We start from the raw sequence: 19789 nt of genomic DNA, 5'->3' as shown, positions 1-19789 counted from the left end.
GAATGTAGGGTGAATGCAGCTGCGTTGCTTTACATAGTAATCTTTCTCCATGTAAATCCAGATGAATTCAAGGAATCAGAGCAGTAGTCTTAACACAACTCTTCCCTTGTCCTTTTCACTAGATAGGCATTCATAAAAATATTTTTTGCTTTAGTACTGTATTATTACCTTTTCATTTATGTAATATTTCTCTGAGTTGAGGTTAATTTAGAGTTGTGAACTCTTGAAATCTTGTTTTTGTCATCTTTGATCCTTAAATGAGGATGCAAAATCTCAAATTAGGCAACAGTTTAAAGTCTTTCATAGAAAGGTTTTCAAAAACCATTTTCTTGTGGTTCAAAAGTGTTTCTCGTCCAATTTTCTTTTGACTCTCCTGAAGTAAAAAGCAAAAAGTACAGAAATTACATAAATTATTTTTCTTGCTCAATTATCTCTTGATCCCTTGAGCTTTTCTGAGTAATTCTGTAGACTGAGGTAACTACATACTATGCTGAAAAATGTGTAGATCAATAGCAGGCATGGCCTGTATATTAAAAAGGGTGAAAGAAAGAGCTACTGATGGAAGACTGAAAATAGAACAAGCACATCTTCTTCAATCAAGGCTACAAGGTGACTTACAAGAGGTCTTTGCTCCCTGAATGTTCATCAGCACTGTGGGACTTTTGCCTCTTGAAGCAAATTGCTATAAAATTCTGCAAGAAAATGTTCCTAACTTCCTTTACTGAGATCTGCCTATTCAAAATGGGCTGTGCAATTCCCACTGCGACGAGGACTGAACAAAACACCAAGATATGAAAGAGGCACCAAGAGCAAAGCTGAAGTATAGGCTTCAGTAATATTAGATGGCTGGAGTGGCCTTAGACTTGTCAACAAATGATAAAGCCTACTTGGGGAAGTATCTCACAAATCTGTTTCTGCCCATGTAAAAACAAAGAGCAGCCTTTGTTTTGAGTTTGGGACCCATAGGGGTCTTCAGGACCTAGAAGCACAAAAGGAGTGAAAGAGAAGGCTTACCTACAAAGTAGGAACATGTGCAACAGAAATGATACATGCATCAGTTTGGGAATAGATGTTTCTTTCTTTTTACAGATATTTTAAGGAAATGGACTTGCTTAGTCTGAGAGATGGTTTTTCAGGATGTCACATTAGACTTACTGCTCACAATCTCTGAGGCTGTTTTTCTGTTGAGGTGTTCAAAGGCCTGAGTTGCAAACTGCGTAATGAGATCCCTGAAAAACATTTGCAAGCAGTGAAAAAAGCGTGAAGTCACCTTCATAGAGGGGAAGATAATGATGTGGAGTTCAGAGTTGTGTTAATCAACACTAAAGGCTAATCCAGAGTGTGGTGTGCATGAAAAGAGACAATAGCCACAGGGCAAATATGGGAGCTGTGTTTCCGGAGTCCAGAGACATAGGGATTTATGTTTTGACATTCTTTAGCTACATGCTTGTGAAGGCAACTTCCTATTTATGGAAGTTTATGCAGAGCAAAGGTTTCATACTGAATCTGCAACTTGCCAGGACAAAGATTTTCAGGTTTGCTGGTGAGAAAAAACCACCACATAATAACCAATCAATGACACCTTTGAAAAGAGCCTCACACATCTTACCTAATTATCATACTTGAAGCATGAACAACAGTTCAGCAGACTGTTCCTATAAGTTATTTCTCGTTTTATTTTTATCCTCTATTAAAAGAATGTGTTTTCAACTTTGCATTTGCATCTATAATGTGTTAGAATATGAAACAATGTAATACATTAATGACTGCCTTGCCGTTGATTTTTCTTATTACTTTGTTTCAAATAAACCCCTAAATCTTAGACTGAAAGTGACTTCAGTTATTTTCGTCTCATGTCAGTTTTGGCATCTCAGATCTCTTGAAAGTTTTGAACTTACAAGGGACCAAATACTCTAGCAGTGCTTCTTCTCCTATTTTTGGGTACTTTTTTTCATTCTTGCAGATTTCTAAAAGTACTCCACTAAATGGTATTGAAAAAGAATCCTCAATGATGTCATGTGATGTCAAATCTGTTAATAAGTGATTTGAGAAGTCACATCTCTGAAGTAATTTTTTTTTTAATTTAAGGGAAATAAATGGCTTTTTGGATAGTTTTTATTCTTAAAGTCCTGGAGTCACACTTAGACATTTAGTCTTTAATTTTTTCTTCTGGATAGACTGGTCTGTTCCATCAGTTCTGCATCCATGATGGAACTCCCACATAAAACTGAAATAATCCAAGCTGCAGAGAGAGGAGAGAGAGCTACTTTGGCTAGCAGATACAATGCTTTTGTGTGTGTGAGTGTGTATGTTGTATTTGTGTTTGTGGCTGTATGAAGAAATCACTGAGAGCAACCCAGATTTAAAGACTTCTTCCTGGTCACAATGTGTCTGCAACCACTGGTGTTGCTTCACTGTGGAAGTTCCACAGCTCCTTATGAAAACTCTGTCTCCTCCACTCACAGCCGGCTTACTGGCCCTCAAGCTTGAAAAAACATGACAGATCACTGACAGAAATTATGCTAACATTTTTCCAAAGAAAACTTGATTCGATTCAGTAAGATGGAACTTACAAGCTCCTGACTTGAGTAAAGGTGCATTCCAAATAATGTTTTTCTCTGGTATAGTATTATCCCACTGAAATCCCTGTAGCTACCAAGAAGCACCACAGCACCAGAGTATTGCTACGCTGCTGTTAACAAACATCCACATTTCTTGAAGTATATTAAGAAAATAAGTGAAGGTGAAGTAATTATTTCTAAGGAGTTCCTATCTTTCCTGTTATGTAAGTATTTTTACCAGCTAAGCTCATTAGAGCTGTTTAAACTTGCTGCTATGTAGAAATTCCCAATGACATCTCATCATAAGAACTCAACTGCATGGGAAAAGCTCATAAAGATTCCTGAAGATTTGACTGAGTCTCTTTAGAACTTTCCTGTGTGAGGATGTTGTGTTTCAGTGATGGTTTAGCTTATGGCTCATCCCAGTGCCCTTATGCAGTGTCATTTCCTCCTGCCAATGCATTAGTCTATTTCAAGGAGAAAAGCCGTCTTAGAAAATCTTTGGAGGGCCAGGGGAACAGTTTGCAATGTACCACCCAAGTCCCTGAGGAAGCAACTGGGGCAGCCATAATATCTTGCTAACATGTCTGGTCTTCTTGTTTATTTTGTTTGTTTGTTTGATTTTGTGGTTTTTGTTGGTTTCTTTTTTTTAATTTAAAAAATGTTTTTTTTGCTCTTAGTATTACTTAAAAAATTCATCTGGCTTCAGAGCTAACATATTATTTTAAGGCATCTGGTAATAAATCACAGAGTAGTTTGTTGGAAAGGACCTTTAAAAGGTCATCTAATCTACATCCTCCTCCACCCCTGCCCCAGGTATAACATGACTAATCTGGAACTTGGAACTCCATAAAGGAGCAGCATTTGCCCTTCCATGGCAGCACAGATAGATGACTTGCTTCCCACCAGAGAGGTGTCATGTTCTTCTGACTTCCTTGGTCTCACAGCTTCTTCAGATAGGTTCGGGCTGGCTGCTAATTCAGAAACATTCTATGTATATGTACTAAAAGTGTCATCAAATGTACTGTTTTATGGTGTTGCTTCAATCTCTGTTAGCCTTTCTTTAAAGCAACAGGAAAATTCCAGTCAGCAGGATTATCTTACAGACTGATATTTCTGGGCTTTCTGAATAGACTCATCATCCTTGTCAGTCAGAAGAAGACCATCATTTTCCAAGGCAACAGAGAAGGTCTGGAATCTGTCGCCAGGATGAATTTAGGAAATCTGTTAGAGCAGCAGAGATTTACACAGTTAGCATTTTTTTATTATTATTCAGCTGTTCTTTCTGTGCCAAAGTGAATAATTTCTCTGAAGCAGGAAAGCAGGACTGAAACAATCATAAATCACAGGCAAATAAATATTGTGGCAAGCAGATGTGCTTTCAAGTCCTTTTTTTTTTTTTTTTCCCCCACTGGAACTACAAGCTACATGTGACTATTGCCAGAATGCTGAATACAGGTGGGCTCCTGTGAACAAGATGCCTACATTAATTTCTCCATCAGTAGATATCAGGTGAGCAAGCCCAGAGGAGAATTCTCCTCCTAAGATAGGTGCTTCCACTTGGCCTGAAGAATCTCATCCCAAGATCTGTGACTAGCTAGAGCAGACCTCTATGAAGTAGAAGGGGAACCTGTTCAGAGATTATTTACAGCTACATTCTAGCTGGGTCATAGTGCTCAGGAGGACAAGACAAGCATTTGCCAGGGATTATTGATCAAAACTGGAACAGAAGCCACTGCATTTATGCTATACAGGGAGCTGTTCCTGCTTTATGGTTGTGGGGTTGCATGGAGTGTTCCCCTGAAAAAGGGACTACACCCTTCCAGGTGTAGATCTGGCTCAAAATTGCCTGGATTGAGAGGCTTTACAATGCAAACAATGAAGATCAACAAAAGTCCTGAGGAGAAATGGGAGTACCTCCCAAAGGTGCATGCAGCAGCTCTGGAGCAGAGACAGTAACAGAAATTTACATTATCTTAATTGCTGTAAATCCTCTTAACCTTAAAATGTCTCTTAATCCCTTACTAAGTAATAAAAGGCATCATCTTGTCTTTTAGGGAAGAGATTTGTGTCATAGTTCAAAAGAACAGTGTGTGGGTTGCTATTTTCATGTAGTACATCTGGAAATGTACTTATACAATGTGCCTGAAAGCAAGGCAGAGCGTGTTTTAGCTAGGGTTGCACACACGTGGTAGCATAAGTAGAAGACTGTGGCCCTCCAGGTATCTTGGAGTAGTAATGAACCCTCCAAAAGCAGAGTCAGATTTGTACTCTTCAGCTGGCATCTCAGTCTGGTAACCCAGAATCACTCCCCATTATGTCTGCATCATTTTCATTTCTCTTCCTGTGCAAGCTGCCTATAGCCAGTGGGGGCACAGTGGTTGAATATTCTCTTAGTGCTGGGTGCAAAGAATGATTGCTTTTGTTTCCATCTTTTTGCTTTTTCCTCTTGCCACCTTGTAGCAGGATTTAACTGGTAGGAAGTAGGTAAAAGGAGTCTCAGGAACCTGCCTGCTGTGTGTGTTGGCCTCAGGAAAAAAAATAGCTCCTCCCCTATTTGCACAGCTGCAGGATCTTGAAGACTCACAACCTGGTGCTCTTCTGCAGTGGACACAGGCAACAGTGTGGAATGGGTAAGGGAGAGTGCTCTGTCACAGTGTCTGTTTATTAAAATATCTGTGTGAAGTATGTGTGAGCAAAAGCCTAAGTTCTATCTGTGGAGGGATCTGAGCCAGCAACATGATGAGCTACATTTGTCTGATGGTGTGCCCCCAGCCCGAGACACATTTTTGGGCCAGGCTGACCCAGACACATTGGCACTGATAACACTGACCTTTGCATGTGCATGTGTTTCCTTGTATGACAAATTTGTAGTTATGGGTGTGCTACTTAAACATATATCCACACTGAAGTAAAACCTTGTGTAACAAAACTGGACTATAAATTATGTTTTAAAATTCTATTCTTTGATCCAACTGTTTGTTGCCATCTTCCACAGGACTTGCTTATGTGAACTCACAACATTTCCAGACAATCTGTTTCCAATCAATGCAATTATTACTTTTATCAGTGACTGAAGCAATAGCTTATCCTAACAACCTATGCGTCTTCAAAAAGCAGTGGCAGAAGTGTTTCACCATGATTTCAGTTGCAGAATGATGCAGTCAGATGAAAATTAAACCTGTGCAGAATGTGAAATGGGTTTATATATGGAACTGAACCTAAGTTTCTTTCTTCTGCAGAGCCTTACCCTACCCAAGCCAGAGGTATCTGATAACCTTCCTGCAGCTTCTGTCTTTGCACATTTGTGTTGTATGTTTGTGTCAATCATACCATAATGTATCTCCATCTTAAAGTTCTCAGCATGAAATGGTGTCATCTTGCAATATTTACGGTTGAAATGGTGTCATCTTACAATATTTACGGTTATTTGGTGTACACTTGTGTATCAGAAAATAATTGTTCATGCTGCTTGGTAGGCTTCATGAAAGGTTACAGAGCAGAATGAGAATGAAAAAGTCCATCAGAGAATATTAGTGAAATATAGTTGAGTTACGGAGTGTGTGTTTTTTGTTGGTGTTTTTGGTGTTTTTTTTTTTTTTTTTTTTTTTGGTTGTTGTTGTTTTCTGTCTTTTTTTACAGCAGAGGAGTTTCACAAGCTAATGAATGAACTGAATATTTTACTCCTCAGAGATATTAATTATACTGAATCAAAAGTACATGGCACAGTACAATATAAGAACGCTAACTCTGATGCAAACAGATACAATTGACATGCCATCAAGAGTGCTTGACATCTTTCAGAAACTGATTATAAAATGTAGCACCTGCTTCAGCCTGGAAAACCACCTATAGGATCATTTTCAATAACAGATATGTATTAGCCCAGTGGTGCTTTCTCATTTGTCATGAAATGGAAATTGTTGTTGGCAATTAAAAACCTCAATAACAAATGACAAGCAAAGTGCTAGGTCATGCTGTTCAGTCACAACAACCCCATGCAGTGCTACAGGCTGGGGCAGAGTGTCTGGAAAGCTGCCCAGCAGAGAAGGACCTGGGGCTGCTGATTGATAGCAGCTGAACATGAGCCAGTGCCCAGGTGGCCAAGAAAGCCAGTGTCACCCAGCCTGTATCGACAATAGTGTGGCCAGCAGGATCAGGGCAGGGATTGTCCCCATGTACTCAGCACTGGTGAGGCCATACCTTGAATGCTGTGTCCAGTTCTGGGCCTCTCACTATAGGAAGGACATTGAGGTGCTGGAGCATGTCCAGAGAATGGCAAGGGAGCTGGTGAAGGGTCTGGAGCACAAGTCCTATGAGAAGCAGCTGAGGAATCCAGGAGTGTTTAGCCTGGAGAGAAGAAAGCTCAGAGGTGACTTTATCACTCTCTACACCTGCCTGAAAGGAGGTTTTAGCCACCTGGGTGTTGGTCTTTTCTGCCAGGTAGCAAGGGACAGCACAAAAGGAAATGGCCTCAAGTTATTCCAGTGGAGGTTGAGGTTGGATATGTGGAAAAATTTTACCAGCAGAAGGGTTCTCAAACATTGGAACAGACTGTAACAATGAAATGGTAGAGTCAGCATCTCTGGAGGCATTTAAAATACATGTAGACATGGCACTTAGGGATGTGATGGGTGGTGGACTTCACAGTGTTAGGTTAGAAGTTGGAGTTGACGACCTTAAAGGTCTTTTCCAACCTACATGATCCTATGATTCTAAGAAACAAAAGAGAGCTCCAAAGGTCCAGGATACTGGACTGCAGGTCTAATATGAAATGAAATGAATGTCCCCTAAAAATGATGTCTCCACATAAGTTTCATGGGGAACTTTATTGTTTTAGTTAAAGCACATGACACCAGTGCAAAGGACATGACACCAGTGCAAAGAAATAAATAATGTACTAAATGAAGAATTCACTTACAAATATGAATTGCTAATTGTAAGCTAGAAGAAGACAATAGGAAAGGGATTTATCCACTCATTGCACAAATGTGCAGGTACCAGGAGATTGATGTTGGTTTGTGTGGAAGTCCTGTATTGTCCTATGTAGCTAGAGAGGAGCTGTCACTGTGCAGAGATGGAGATTACAGAGATAAAAACATGGAGACTAAGATTTTACCTAAAAAATTATTTTAATGAGGCTGACAGGGTCTTGCTGTAAAAATGTACTTTCCATTATCCACCAAAGAAGACTATTCAGCAACTTGTAAGGTAAGAAAAACCTCTTTCTGTTAAAGTGGCTACCTCATTCACTTTTTGGCTTCAATACCCATCTGCAGAGTGAAATATAGGTCTTGCACATGTTACAACATATTACTGCCTCAAATAATGTGGAAAAAAAATTCTAGAAAATACAAAGTGCTTCTATTTGGCTCTGTACCAAGTTGGCAAAAGGTCCTTCAACATCAGCCTTTAAAGTCTACCTTGGTGTCTGCAAGGGAAATGACACATTACCATAGTGGTGATGTTTCAAAATAGTTAGTGTTCTAAATACCTCCAAATATCCTTAATTATCTCATGTACCTTTAGAGAGAATTTTCTCAGTTTACCAGTTTGTTTCCCTGCAAGAAAACAGTTTTGTTTGGCAATATCTTTTGTCTGGGTTGGATACAGAGGGAGAGAGAAAGATTTAAGTAAAATACAAGAGACAGAGAAAGTTGAGTCCAAGGAAGGGGAATGGCTGAAGTAAAGGTCCCCAGTAGCAGACCATTTTCAGTAGAGTTGATTTATAAATAAAGTGAACTGAAGCTCTGAGTGCTTCTTTTTTTACTCCTTTGTCTTACCCATTTGTGTTGTGCCACTACATAACTTGCACAGGACACATGGTCCATGGCTCATCACTTGACATGTCTAAATGAACATCTTGGAATCCTTCCAGGGTCTTTCCCATGATATCACAGAAAAGCTAATGCTGAAGAAGATTGGCTTCTCACTGACCTAGAAATAAGCATCAACTCATAGATTGTCCCAGGGAGCACAAATGCATACAAATGCATCCTATATCACTTGTGTTAAGATTTGTAATGAGTGAATCAGGAAAAGTAAGCAGAGAGAAATATCTCTGTCTACTCGGAGCTTTGAATTTCATTGAGAATTTCTTAATTTAATATAATGTTAGTGGTCCTTATCAGACATCCCCACATTACCAAAAAACCAGAAAACAGCATTCTCCAAGATACTATGATTTCTCAAATGAGCTCTTCAACTGAACTTAGCATCAGTTCTTTGTTTATGAAAGGAATCACTAATCCATTTCATTAGGTGTATTACTTTTAGTTAATTGATAAATTGTGATGGTTTCTTTAGAGCTATTCAGTATTAATATTCAAACATAGATTTTTTTTTTTATGGAAGTACCACTTTTGAATGTTACACAATACCTTCCTGAAGGGCTGTTTCACTTTTATTGAAACTGTAGCAGGAGGAAGTCAGATATTTTGGTTGTTTTTTCCAGACATAAACTTTATATCATAGCCTTGATGATCTTCACTGATATCAATAAAATGTACTTAGTTCTGATTCTGAAGTGATTCTGCAAAAATGAGTGACCCATTCCTGCTCCAGAACAGTACTCTATGATTAGCTCCTTATGTTTGGATGATGTGATAAAGAGACATGCTGTGATTTAGAGACTCTGAGGAATCTGTTGTCCTGTCTATTCAATCTAAATATGGCTCAGCCACAAATAGTGCTTCCAAAAAAAAAAAAAAAAAACCCCAAAAAAAGCAACCTCTAAAATTCCTTCAGCACATGCATGTTTCAGGTAAATCTCTTGCTGTTTCCTGTGAAACCTGTGTTTGAGAGGGAGAACTTTTGCACCATTCTCTGATCAAAGCATACACACATGCCCACATTTTGAAAGACAGGTTTGGTTATTACTTGTCTACAATATGAAATGAGATTTTTGCAACAGAAAAGCTTTTGATTTCATGTAATTATCTTACCTGAAACAATGTTGCGTGCAAATTTCCATCATTCTTTAATTAATTAAGGAGGCCTAAGATGTTCCTATTTCTCTGGAAGTCATCCTTAGTAATCCTAATCCTGTAGCTTTCCCAGCACACAAATTTGCCTGTCATATTTTGGACATTTATTTTTTTTATCAAGTAGCAAATTCAACAGCACTCTTGCAAGTTGATTTGCAAGTTTATGTTTTCTTCATGAAAGCTGGATTGATGTCAGTCAGCTATTGATGGGTTAGCTCATGGTTGATGGTGCTTCTGTAACAGAGGTCTGGGCAGTTAAGAATTTACTTTTCTTCAGATACAGGATATGTTCGGGCACGTACTCTTCACGATTTTCCTTGCAAAATTAACTTCAGTCACTTTCAGATGTAATTCAAAACACTTACTTGTGAGGTCTCAAAGGGTCACACAATACCTGAGGTTGTTGCTCATCTACAAGTGTTGTCTAGTCCAACCTCATTCTCAGACAGGGTTACCTACAGCAGGTTGCTCAAGGCTGTGGCTCATGAATTTTTAAATATCTCCACAGATGGGGACTCCACACTGACTTTCTGCAAGTCGATTTTTTTTTCTAGTATTTAAATTGCATTCCCTGTACTTGAGTTTGTACACATTATGTCTTCTCTTGTCATTGTATCTTGAATCCCAGAACTGAGCACATCACTCCAAATTTTGTCACAAGAGGGCTGAGTAGATGGGAAGGATCCTTCAACCTCTGGACAACAGTGCTCTTAATGCAGCCCACTGTTAACCTTCTCTGCTGCAAGGACACATTGTGAGCCCTTGGTTAGCTTGTTGTCCACCATAACTCCAAAGCCTTCACTGTAAAACTGCTTTTCAGACAGATAACTTGCTTTTCTGCTGTTTTGCTGGGGAATGTCTCCCACATGTACCTGAACAACCATATTTATCCTTTTCAGATGCATAATGACAATTTAACACAGCAAAACTCACACGAATGCATATGTCATGTTTTAACCCCAACCAGCAACCAAGCACCATGCAACTGCTCACTCACACCCTCACCAGCTAGAAAACTTGTGGGTTTGAGATAAAGGCAGTTTAACAGGGAAAGCAAAAGCCATGCATACAAGCAGTGCAAAACAAGGAATTAATTCACTGGTTCCCATGAACAGGCAGGTGTTTTGCATCACCAGGACAGCAGGACCCCCTCATGCCTCACAGTGACTTGGGAAGACAAATGACATCAGTAAAATATTCCCCATTCCTCCTTCTTGTGCCCAGCTTTAAATACAGTTCTGGAATATCCCTTTGGTCACTTTGGGTCACCTGTCCTGGCCATGTCCCCTCCCAATCTTTCATTCACCACCCAATTCTTCCTCACCAGTGTGGCAGTACAAAAAGCAGGAAAGGCCTTGTCTCTGTGTAAGCCCTGCTAGGCAGTAACAAAACTGTATCAAAAATGTATAAAAAATGTATTCAGCACAAATCCAAAATGCAACCTATAAGTATTTCTCTGTGAAGAAAATTAACTCTACCCTGGCCAAAACCAGCACATCATATCTGAATGCACCCATAGTATTTGGTTTAACACCAGATTGTTTAGCTATTTAGCCTATATGGACTAAGGGAATTACTATTACTTTGACATAGCTGCCATGCCACTTGTTTTCACACTACTTCTGGGATTTTTTTCCATATAGAAGTTTTTATTCTTTGAGGGCAGGGTTGTTTGTAACCAGAAAGGTGACAGTTGGCAAATGTTGTCCTGGAGCTCTAGCTGTTTCTGTTGTCTTTCTGTAGCCTTCTCTAAAGATGTTAGAAATAATGTTGATTGAAACTCCATACTGATTAATGAATAATGTGGGAGTCTCTGACTTCTCTTCATGTCAAAGTATATGTCATGATTGGGGTGTGAAAGACAAAAAGATGAAATAAAGACAAAAACTCCCAGGTTTATCATATGAAGGAGATTCAGTAAGTATGTCTGTCCTCTGTTTCCTTGGAAGCCTCAGAAGTGGGCTTAACGGCATGTCACGGTTTGACACTGGTGCAATGCCAGCGCCCCCATGAAAATACACCTTCCCAAAATAAATACTGTGAGATGTGATCAGGAACAGAGCAGAGCAGGCCCAAACTTAATAACAAAGGAAAAAAAAGCATTATTAAACTACTACTACTACTATAAAAGACACACACACTAAATCCAGGATGAAGACCCTCTAAAGCACTCCTCCTCCTGCCACCCAAATTCCAAAAAACCACAGTGAGACACCACCTGGGATTCATGATCAAGTTGCCACCCTTCAGATAATCAATTCTCAGTCTCTCAAAGGAGAGAGGAGTCTCTCTTGCACCATAGACCCCCCAGGAAACACAGTTGCCACCCTTCTGTGTTTCCATGTCACACATGGCACTGCCCAGAGAAAATCTGCCAGTGTGACACCCTCCTTTCCATGTCACAGTGCTCTCACCACCGTGCATGGACAGACTGCTCATAGGTCTCCTTTACGGATGCTTTGCCACATACCAAAAGAGACAACAGTTCAGATTTTCATCTTGGGACCACACTCCCCCCATTTTCTTCCTGCCCTGGGGCCGAGGGTCCAAGAACAGAGATCCTCTTCTTCCTGAGGACAGAGGGCATCACCACACCCTCCTCAGCTTTTCTCTGTTCTTGCCATTCCTGTGCTGGTAGTTGCTGAAGCTTTGTTCACCACTGCATCCCCCTAAAAATGCAGTCTCTATTGCAGGAGAATTTGGTTCACTCTATGGCTAACAAGAAAAGTCCAGCCAAAGCTACTCCATTATCTCCTCCCACCTAAAAATTTCTTCTTCTAACATCTCAGGTCCCAGATTGTCTCTCTTCTACTTCAAATCGAGGAGGAGTAATATTTTATGAAGCCTTCATTTCCCAGGATAGGGTTAAAAGTTCAGACTACCCGGACAGCTGAAATCTTTGCCCAGAACTTAATTCCCATTCTGGACACCTTCCCCCCCACCCTTCTCCTTCATCTCTGCCGGCAAATTTCAGGTACCGTCAAACTCTCTGGGCGGGGAGACAAAGGCATCTCCGTTTCTCTCCACCCTTCTGTCCACAGGAGCTGGCTCAGTTTCAGTTCTTCAGCCCCCTGGCCTACCTCTACCAGGCCACATGGCTTCCCCTCCCCCACCCAGCCTGAGCAGGGGAGAGTCTGCACTCTCCGATGAACGGAACCAAAAAGAGACAGTTGCCCTGGGAGTTCTTGCTTTTAACCCTCTGTGTTCTCAGAGGTGTGTCCATGCTTTCAGTGGTCACTCCAGGTGCCAATATCCAAATCTGACCACTGATTGATTTGACTACCAACTTCCTGAAAAAATTCACTTCCGTGTCTAACCATGACAGGACAGAACAACTGCTCTTTCCTTTTGCTTATGCCTATAACTGATGCACCTCAGTTGCACATAGATGAATTCTCTGGAATCTTTGCTGCTGTACTGCTAAAACCAGAAGCTGTTATCCATGGAATGTTAGCAACAAAGTCCACAGTTTAGGATGAAGAGCAAAGGAGATGGAAAAAAAAAACTTTTCTAAAAGTAACACAAGAGTCCTTAGTTAAAATGTAGTGTAAAATTTCGGTTCTCATAATACATTTCCTTCCAATTAGTTAACAGTGATGCCACAGTGTAGCATTTTGAACACTTAGAAAGTGACTGAAATCAGACGTGTATTAAGAGAATCTATGAGGATCCTGATTTTTGCTCTTCTAAGTGTCCTGTATGCTGAATGGCTGCAGAACAACATGCTTTATGCATTTAAAAGCTTGGTCTTGTCTATGAAATAAAGGAAAATAATACTATTTCACTTCTTATGTGATGAGCTGAGCTGACATTATAGCTTCATGATTGCCTAGAAGTAGTGCTTAGTGTTGAAAAAAAAAATCTCTGTTGTTGAATTCTGTTTCCTAAGTAACTAGAGTATTATGCTGTATGGATAGCTCTAACTGGAGAGAAGCTAAAAAGGGATAAACTTGATAGATTATTGAACCCAAAGTAGTTTGATAATCAGTGAAGAAATCTTTTGCGGGGACTCAGAAGTTAAAGATGTTAGTGAGATTTGTGATCACTGATGTTTGCACAAAAAGGCTGCTTAGAGAGGTTCCGGCAGTACCTGGAGGTGACACAACTAGGCTGTATTTCCTTTTTGCTTGCTATGAAGTTTTAGCTTACTTGCAATTTCAGTTAGCCTTCCTTGTACTACAGGAAATAAATTGCCAGATGGTCTGGGTAAATTTTCCATCAATATGCAAGAGTTTTTGTATTACTTTGATCCTGCAATGAAGGATGCAAAATGGTGGTAGAAGAAGACTGACAGTCGACAGGGACCATTCCAGGTGGGGTTTGTCTGGGATCCCTAGATGTCTTTTTGTTTTAAGCCACAGATTTCCTAACAACGGAAATGTCAAGAGGTTTGTGGTTAGGCAGCTGGATACGGACACTCATGTTTACTGTTGTTATTTCCCACCTGGCAAAAAGAAAAAACCCTGTGTATTACAACTAGATCTTGTAAGGCTTAAAATTACTAGTTTCCCCATGCTTCTCTGTGGCAGATCTAAAGGGGACATTTCTATGTCATATTTTGGAGGATTGGAGAGTTGTTTTTGATTCTGGGTTGCTTTCAACTTAGGGTTCTGGGAAAACATTTAACCTGGAAAAGAAGTGTGGAAAAAAAGGGATCTGCTTAGCTCTTCACAAATTCCTTGGTGGTTATTAGAAGCAATAGTTGATCTGGTAAGTGCCATCACTATGGCAATTCAGGAGGAATCATTGTGACAAGTTGCAAATGTTTCTTCCCTTAAGGATCAAGGTTTCACAATCGCCATCCCAAGAACTGATGTGGAAAGCACGAGCAATCACAGTCGTTCAGCAGAGCTGACACACTGGAAAGTAATTTATAAGGGAAATTTATAAACGGTTGTGAGAAACTCTTTCCTTCACTTAGCCTTTGATGAAACCAACAAAAAATTACTTGGCAGTTCTTTGATAGTGTCTCCTTCCAGCCCAAGCCTTTGCAAAGGCCAGAAATCTTTGCTTTATGGAAAACAAGAGATGTTGGATATGTGTACTTGTGACTATGTGTAAGAACAAGGCTGTCTCAGATTAAATCAGGTAAACCTCAGCCAGCAACGAGCCAATATGGAGGTGTCCTGACTTAGCATCTAAGGACCTACAGTGTTTCTCCAGGATGAAGGAACCTCTTTTAGTAAAAGATGCAGTGTTTTCCTGCTGCAGGCAAGGTCCAACACTGCTTCCAAAGGGTATGTGTCTTCTCTTCATCCATGTAACCAGGCTTGATCCTGCTGCTGCCCTCCAGTGCCCTCATGATGGTGTATCACAGTACATGCTCTTCCCCTTTCCTCAGCTGCTGTTTTTCTTCTTGGCTGGATGCTTTACAGTCATTTGCTAATAAAAATGTCTCTGAAATACAGGATAAATGGATTTATGCAGCATTTTGAGGATAAAAGGGCATGCAGGATGCCTCCTCCTCATTTGCATGGTTCTGCATGGCCTTTGCACAACAACAAAAAACTGCCTCAGGAATGCACAGGGAATGAAAACTTGGGAACAACGTGTATTCAGCAGTGGAACAAGACAAAGCCGTGATCTCACCTAGGTACTAAGCATTAGAGGTGGTGGTGTCCAAGAACTGATAAGAGATGCAGAGATGCTGCTTCTTTCTGATCCATGGTAGGAGCCTAGAATTCATCAACTCCAACTGTTTGCTAATGCCATGTGGTCCTACTTGTCATGGGATGTGTAATTTCTGACAACAATTAAGAGTGTGATTACTCATCCCTGCAATCAAGATTTCAAATTCCTTTCCTGGCCCTGGTGTCATTTTGTTCTGGATGTATTACATGCCTATTGCATTAAAGACCCTTCAAAATCAACCTTCAGTCACTTGGCTGAGCTGATAAAGTGAAAACAGTGTGGATGGCAGCTTGTCCTTTCCAGAGCTGCAAACAAACTATGCTGCCATCATGCAAATCTACAAATTTGGTCTCTTCCTTTTGCTGCTGTGCTTCTTCTGCCAGTGACAGGTAACTTAATCAGGTTAAGTGCTTTGCCCACCTCTTGCCTGGGGGGAGAGTGTGCTGCCTCCCCAGTGAAAGGAGAAACCTTTCCAGATGCAGAGGGAATGACAGGTGGCCCTGAGCATGGGGAAGGAGAGAGTTGTCATCCTGGGGGGTCTCACCATATTCTTACAGGGCTGATTTTCTCTTCTACTTTCTCTAGGGGCTACCAAAGACATGGGAAAGATGCTGGGTGGGGATGAGGAGAAAGACCCAGATGCTGCTAAGAAAGAAGAGGAACGACAGGAAGCCCTTCGGCAACAAGAGGAAGAGAGGAAAGCCAAATATGCCAAGATGGAGGCTGAAAGAGAAGTCATGAGACAAGGTATTCGAGACAAGGTAGGTAACTGGCTTTCAACACACATTGGTCAACTTGCAATGGCCAGTGAAGAACACCCGTTTTCAGCTGATTTGTGACTAGTTCCCTAGGCACCTGTATAGAACCAGATAACTACTCTGCCACACAGAAATTCTAATTATGCACATCCTTCCTTGAGCCCGGTTCCTGTTTAAACACACCTCCCACATAGAAAAGCCCTGCAAAGTTGAAATAGAGAGTGAAGGTGAGGGAAGAAATCCATCTATTTTTCTCATCATCTGTTGTGCACAAAATGTTAAGTATAACACACATTATGTTAAGTATTACAGGCTTCCTTGTCCCTTTGAGGATGCTTTCCAAGTTTGCATTTGTGGTTTGTGAGAAGAGTCATAATTCAGTGAGTTTCTGAGAGTGAATTTCAGTTGCAGTTATTGTCTGTATTGATTCTAAAGCTTTATTGTGTTGACCAGTGATATGGGACAAATCTACTCTAATGCTAATATTTAGGCTTCTACCACTCACATGGCATTCATCTGAAAGAAACTTTTTATATATTGACTCTTAGGGATTGATGTGTAGAGGGAGAAGACAGTTTTGATGCCTCACCCTCCAGGCCAGGTCAAAACTGACTCTTTAGAATAACTTACATTTGTAAGAAGATGTCCTGGTGTTCTGATATCTTGGAAGGAAATGTGGGCAATGGTTGGACAAGGGTTTCTAATGATGAAGGCCTATCAGGTGACCTATATCACATGCCAAAGAAAATACCTGTAGATAAAACAAGAAAGTCTTGCTCAGTATAAGAGGTGTTCCCCTGAGCAGTTCCTACCTATGTGCTCTAAGAACATGTCTTAGAACAGACATAAACAAAACTATATCTGCATTGGGCCAAATTTCTGACCCAGTTCTTATGATTCATGATGGAAGCATGAATGAGGGTAAATTTCTCTCATGGCACAGTGCAGCTCACAAAGAGTTACTGAGAATTCCTGAGAGTTACTGTTTTGCAAATAAAGAAATTTGGGATTATGCTGCTAAGAAATTAAGAGACTTAGAGGGAATTGTCTACCTTTGACAGTGCCAGAGAAAGGTATCCATATGATCATTTAAAAGAGGCTACTGGTTGACAGAAATGCAGAACCTCTACCTGGTCAAAAATTGTTGTTTTATAATCATAGAATCATAGACTTGTCAAATGTTTGGGGTTGAAAGGACCTTAACGATCATCTAGTTCCAGCCCCTCTACCATGGGTAGGGACATTTTTCACTAGATCAGGCTACTCAGAACCCCATCCAACCTGGACTTTAACACTTCCAGGAATGGGGCAGCCACAGCTTCTCTGGGCAACCTGTGTCAGGGCTGCACCACATCTAGGGAAAGAGTTTCTTCCTAATATCTAATCTAAACCCATCCTCTTCAAGTTTAAAAACATTTCCCTTGTCCCGTCACTACATGCCTGTATAAAAAGTTTCTCTCCCTCCTTTTTATAAGCCCCCTCAAGGTGTGGAAGTTTGCAATGAAGTCTCCCTGGAGCCTTCTTCGAAAAACCCCAGCAATAACGTATTTAATGAATATATATCTAGGGAATCTAGTATATTAATATAAGCATATCAATGTGTGCATAATACGTTAAATGTGTGTTTACAGTAGAACTGTTTCTAAGCAATGACAAAGGTCATGAGAGGAAAAAAAAAAAAAAAACCCAAAAAAAAAGAGCAGTACATTTCTCAGTTGCAGGCAAATGAGCTAATGCCCAGGTTTCACTGGTGACTGTCTCTTCTGGACCACTGAATTGTTCCCAGATGTAGATAGGGGCTGCCTTTTTCTTGCTCTTGGGAGAACTGCTGTAAAAGCATTAAAAAAGTCTGAGATGGCTTCTGCTATAATTTTAAGGTGATCTCATTCATGAGTAGGATGCATACAGCCTGAAGTACAGCCAAAGGGGATTTCCCTTACGATACTGGCAACTATCTGGACTTTGCTGAGCTGGCCGAGCAATGAGTGGCAAAATCTCTTAGAAATGCACTGAATCCTTGAAAATTTGTCAAGGAGTTGTGTCTACAGAAAAGGAGAACAAGAATACTTGGAGAAACATTATTTGACTTCAGTCAAGGCTTCAGACTGATGTGGTGGAGTACCTTTGAGATTAGCATCAGGAAGTCCTGCTTTGGGCAGGGCATCTGGATTGTGAGCTCATTTTCCTGTGGTTTTCTTTTTCCTGGGAGTAATCCCAGGTAGCATGCATTTGAAATATTAAGGTGTTTTCTGCAGAATCAGAAAATATGGATAAAGCTGTATCTCTTCCTCTTCCCTTCTCACCTTGTCCTGACAAAGAGATGGATTTGGTGATATACAAGACTGTCTTCTAGTAGTGATGATTGGTGGTTGGAAATATGAAACAAAAGTTGAAAAAATTAAAAAAGAGCTGGGTTATTTCCTTCATTACTTGATTATTTAGAAGCTACCTTAATTTCTTCTCTAAATACAGTATAAACAAAAATGCAGAAAAGAAGAAAACTGAAACACATGTTCTTTCTGGTATGTATACAAGCACAAGTTACTGTTAGCAGGTATGAATAAAATTGAAGACATTTTAAGTCAGAAAACTCCATTATATTTGCTCATTTCTCATGTGAGAGAGCGAAAAATGAGCAATTCGAGTGACTGAATAGGAACAGATTATTTATGTAGAATAAAATTTTGAAAGTCTGTGTCATAGGTTATGAAACCACAGGCACAATTATTCCTTGGAATTCCTGCAGGATGTTAGGGAAGCAATCCAGGGAATCACAGCTTCACCAGTGAGCTCACAGGGCTCTAGGTGAGGCTGACAGAAAGGATGGACTCATCATGTTTGTTGTTTTTAACTTTTTGCCTTGACTTTCCAACAAGGGTTATGAATGCACTCTTTTGTTTAGGGCTTCAGGAAATGTGAGAGCTATGGCAGGGCTTAAAAGGAATGATGACACATACCACAGATACATTCCAGCCTGTGTTAACTATTAAATCCAATCTGTTAAATTGAGACATGTATGCCCTCAACCCAGCATGGCAGCTGGGTATAGAAATTATAGATATACTACCAGGGAGAGGTAGTATGAATTACACAGAAATTAGTTGTTTGGGTTTCCACGCCCCCCCGCTCCCCCCCTCCCATTAAAAATATGCTGCATTTTCATTTGGAAACAAATTTTTAGGAATAACATTTGAACATGACATTTTGAAATAACTGGACCATCAGTTGCATTAACTAATATCCAATATCAAAATCCAGCATCTGGTAGTGAAAATGGATTGAAAGAATATAAAGAGCATAATTGGGGTATACTCCAGCTTCCTCCTACCTCAGGAGGTGTGCATGCAGCTAGCATTCTGATCTGGTCTGGTTTTGGTCTTGACACTAATATCTCACAGATCTCCTGGGCCCTTTCCCAGCTGACCCTGTGGAGAGTTACCACACCTGACCAACACAGGCATGACTACTGAGAGGCCTCCAGTCCCCCTTTGTCTGGAAGGTGAGGCTATGGATAGCTAATATCCCTGTTACCTTGCTAATAGCAAGTACTATCAGCTTGCCATACTGCAGCAGCTTTCTTGTTTCCAGTGCTCTTGGGTGGAATACTACCTTCTATAAATGAATAGTTTGTGCATGTGCACACCTCAGCAGTGAATGCGAATTACTTTCTTAGTTATTTACATAATTAATTATCTCTACCACTGTGGTAGAGCCCAGTCCTGAGGAGCCCCTAGTCCATGCTTGGTAGTTAACACTCTACCTGTCTTAGTGAGACAAGGTCCACCGTTTGGCTTCCTGAAAATCTTACACATGTTTTAGGCAGTCAGCATTGCTGAATCCCTGTTGAAAGGTA

The 19789-nt window shown here is 40.4% G+C and overlaps 1 protein-coding gene across 2 annotated transcripts in view; it reads left to right on the top strand.

The window, feature by feature from the left end:
- The window catches only part of CPLX1 (complexin 1), a 202781-nt gene that overhangs the window by 145283 nt on the left and 37709 nt on the right, over positions 1-19789 (top strand). For both annotated transcript variants that reach the window (XM_053931786.1, XM_053931785.1), the window contains one exon: positions 15764-15939. In XM_053931786.1, the coding sequence (XP_053787761.1) occupies positions 15778-15939 (162 nt within the window). In that variant the 5' untranslated portion in view covers positions 15764-15777. The remainder of the gene's footprint in view (positions 1-15763; positions 15940-19789) is intronic.

The sequence above is a fragment of the Vidua chalybeata genome, chromosome Z (genome assembly GCF_026979565.1).
Source record: "Vidua chalybeata isolate OUT-0048 chromosome Z, bVidCha1 merged haplotype, whole genome shotgun sequence".
Classification (NCBI taxonomy): Eukaryota; Metazoa; Chordata; class Aves; order Passeriformes; family Viduidae; genus Vidua; species Vidua chalybeata.
This window is presented reverse-complemented; position numbering and strand designations above follow the sequence as displayed.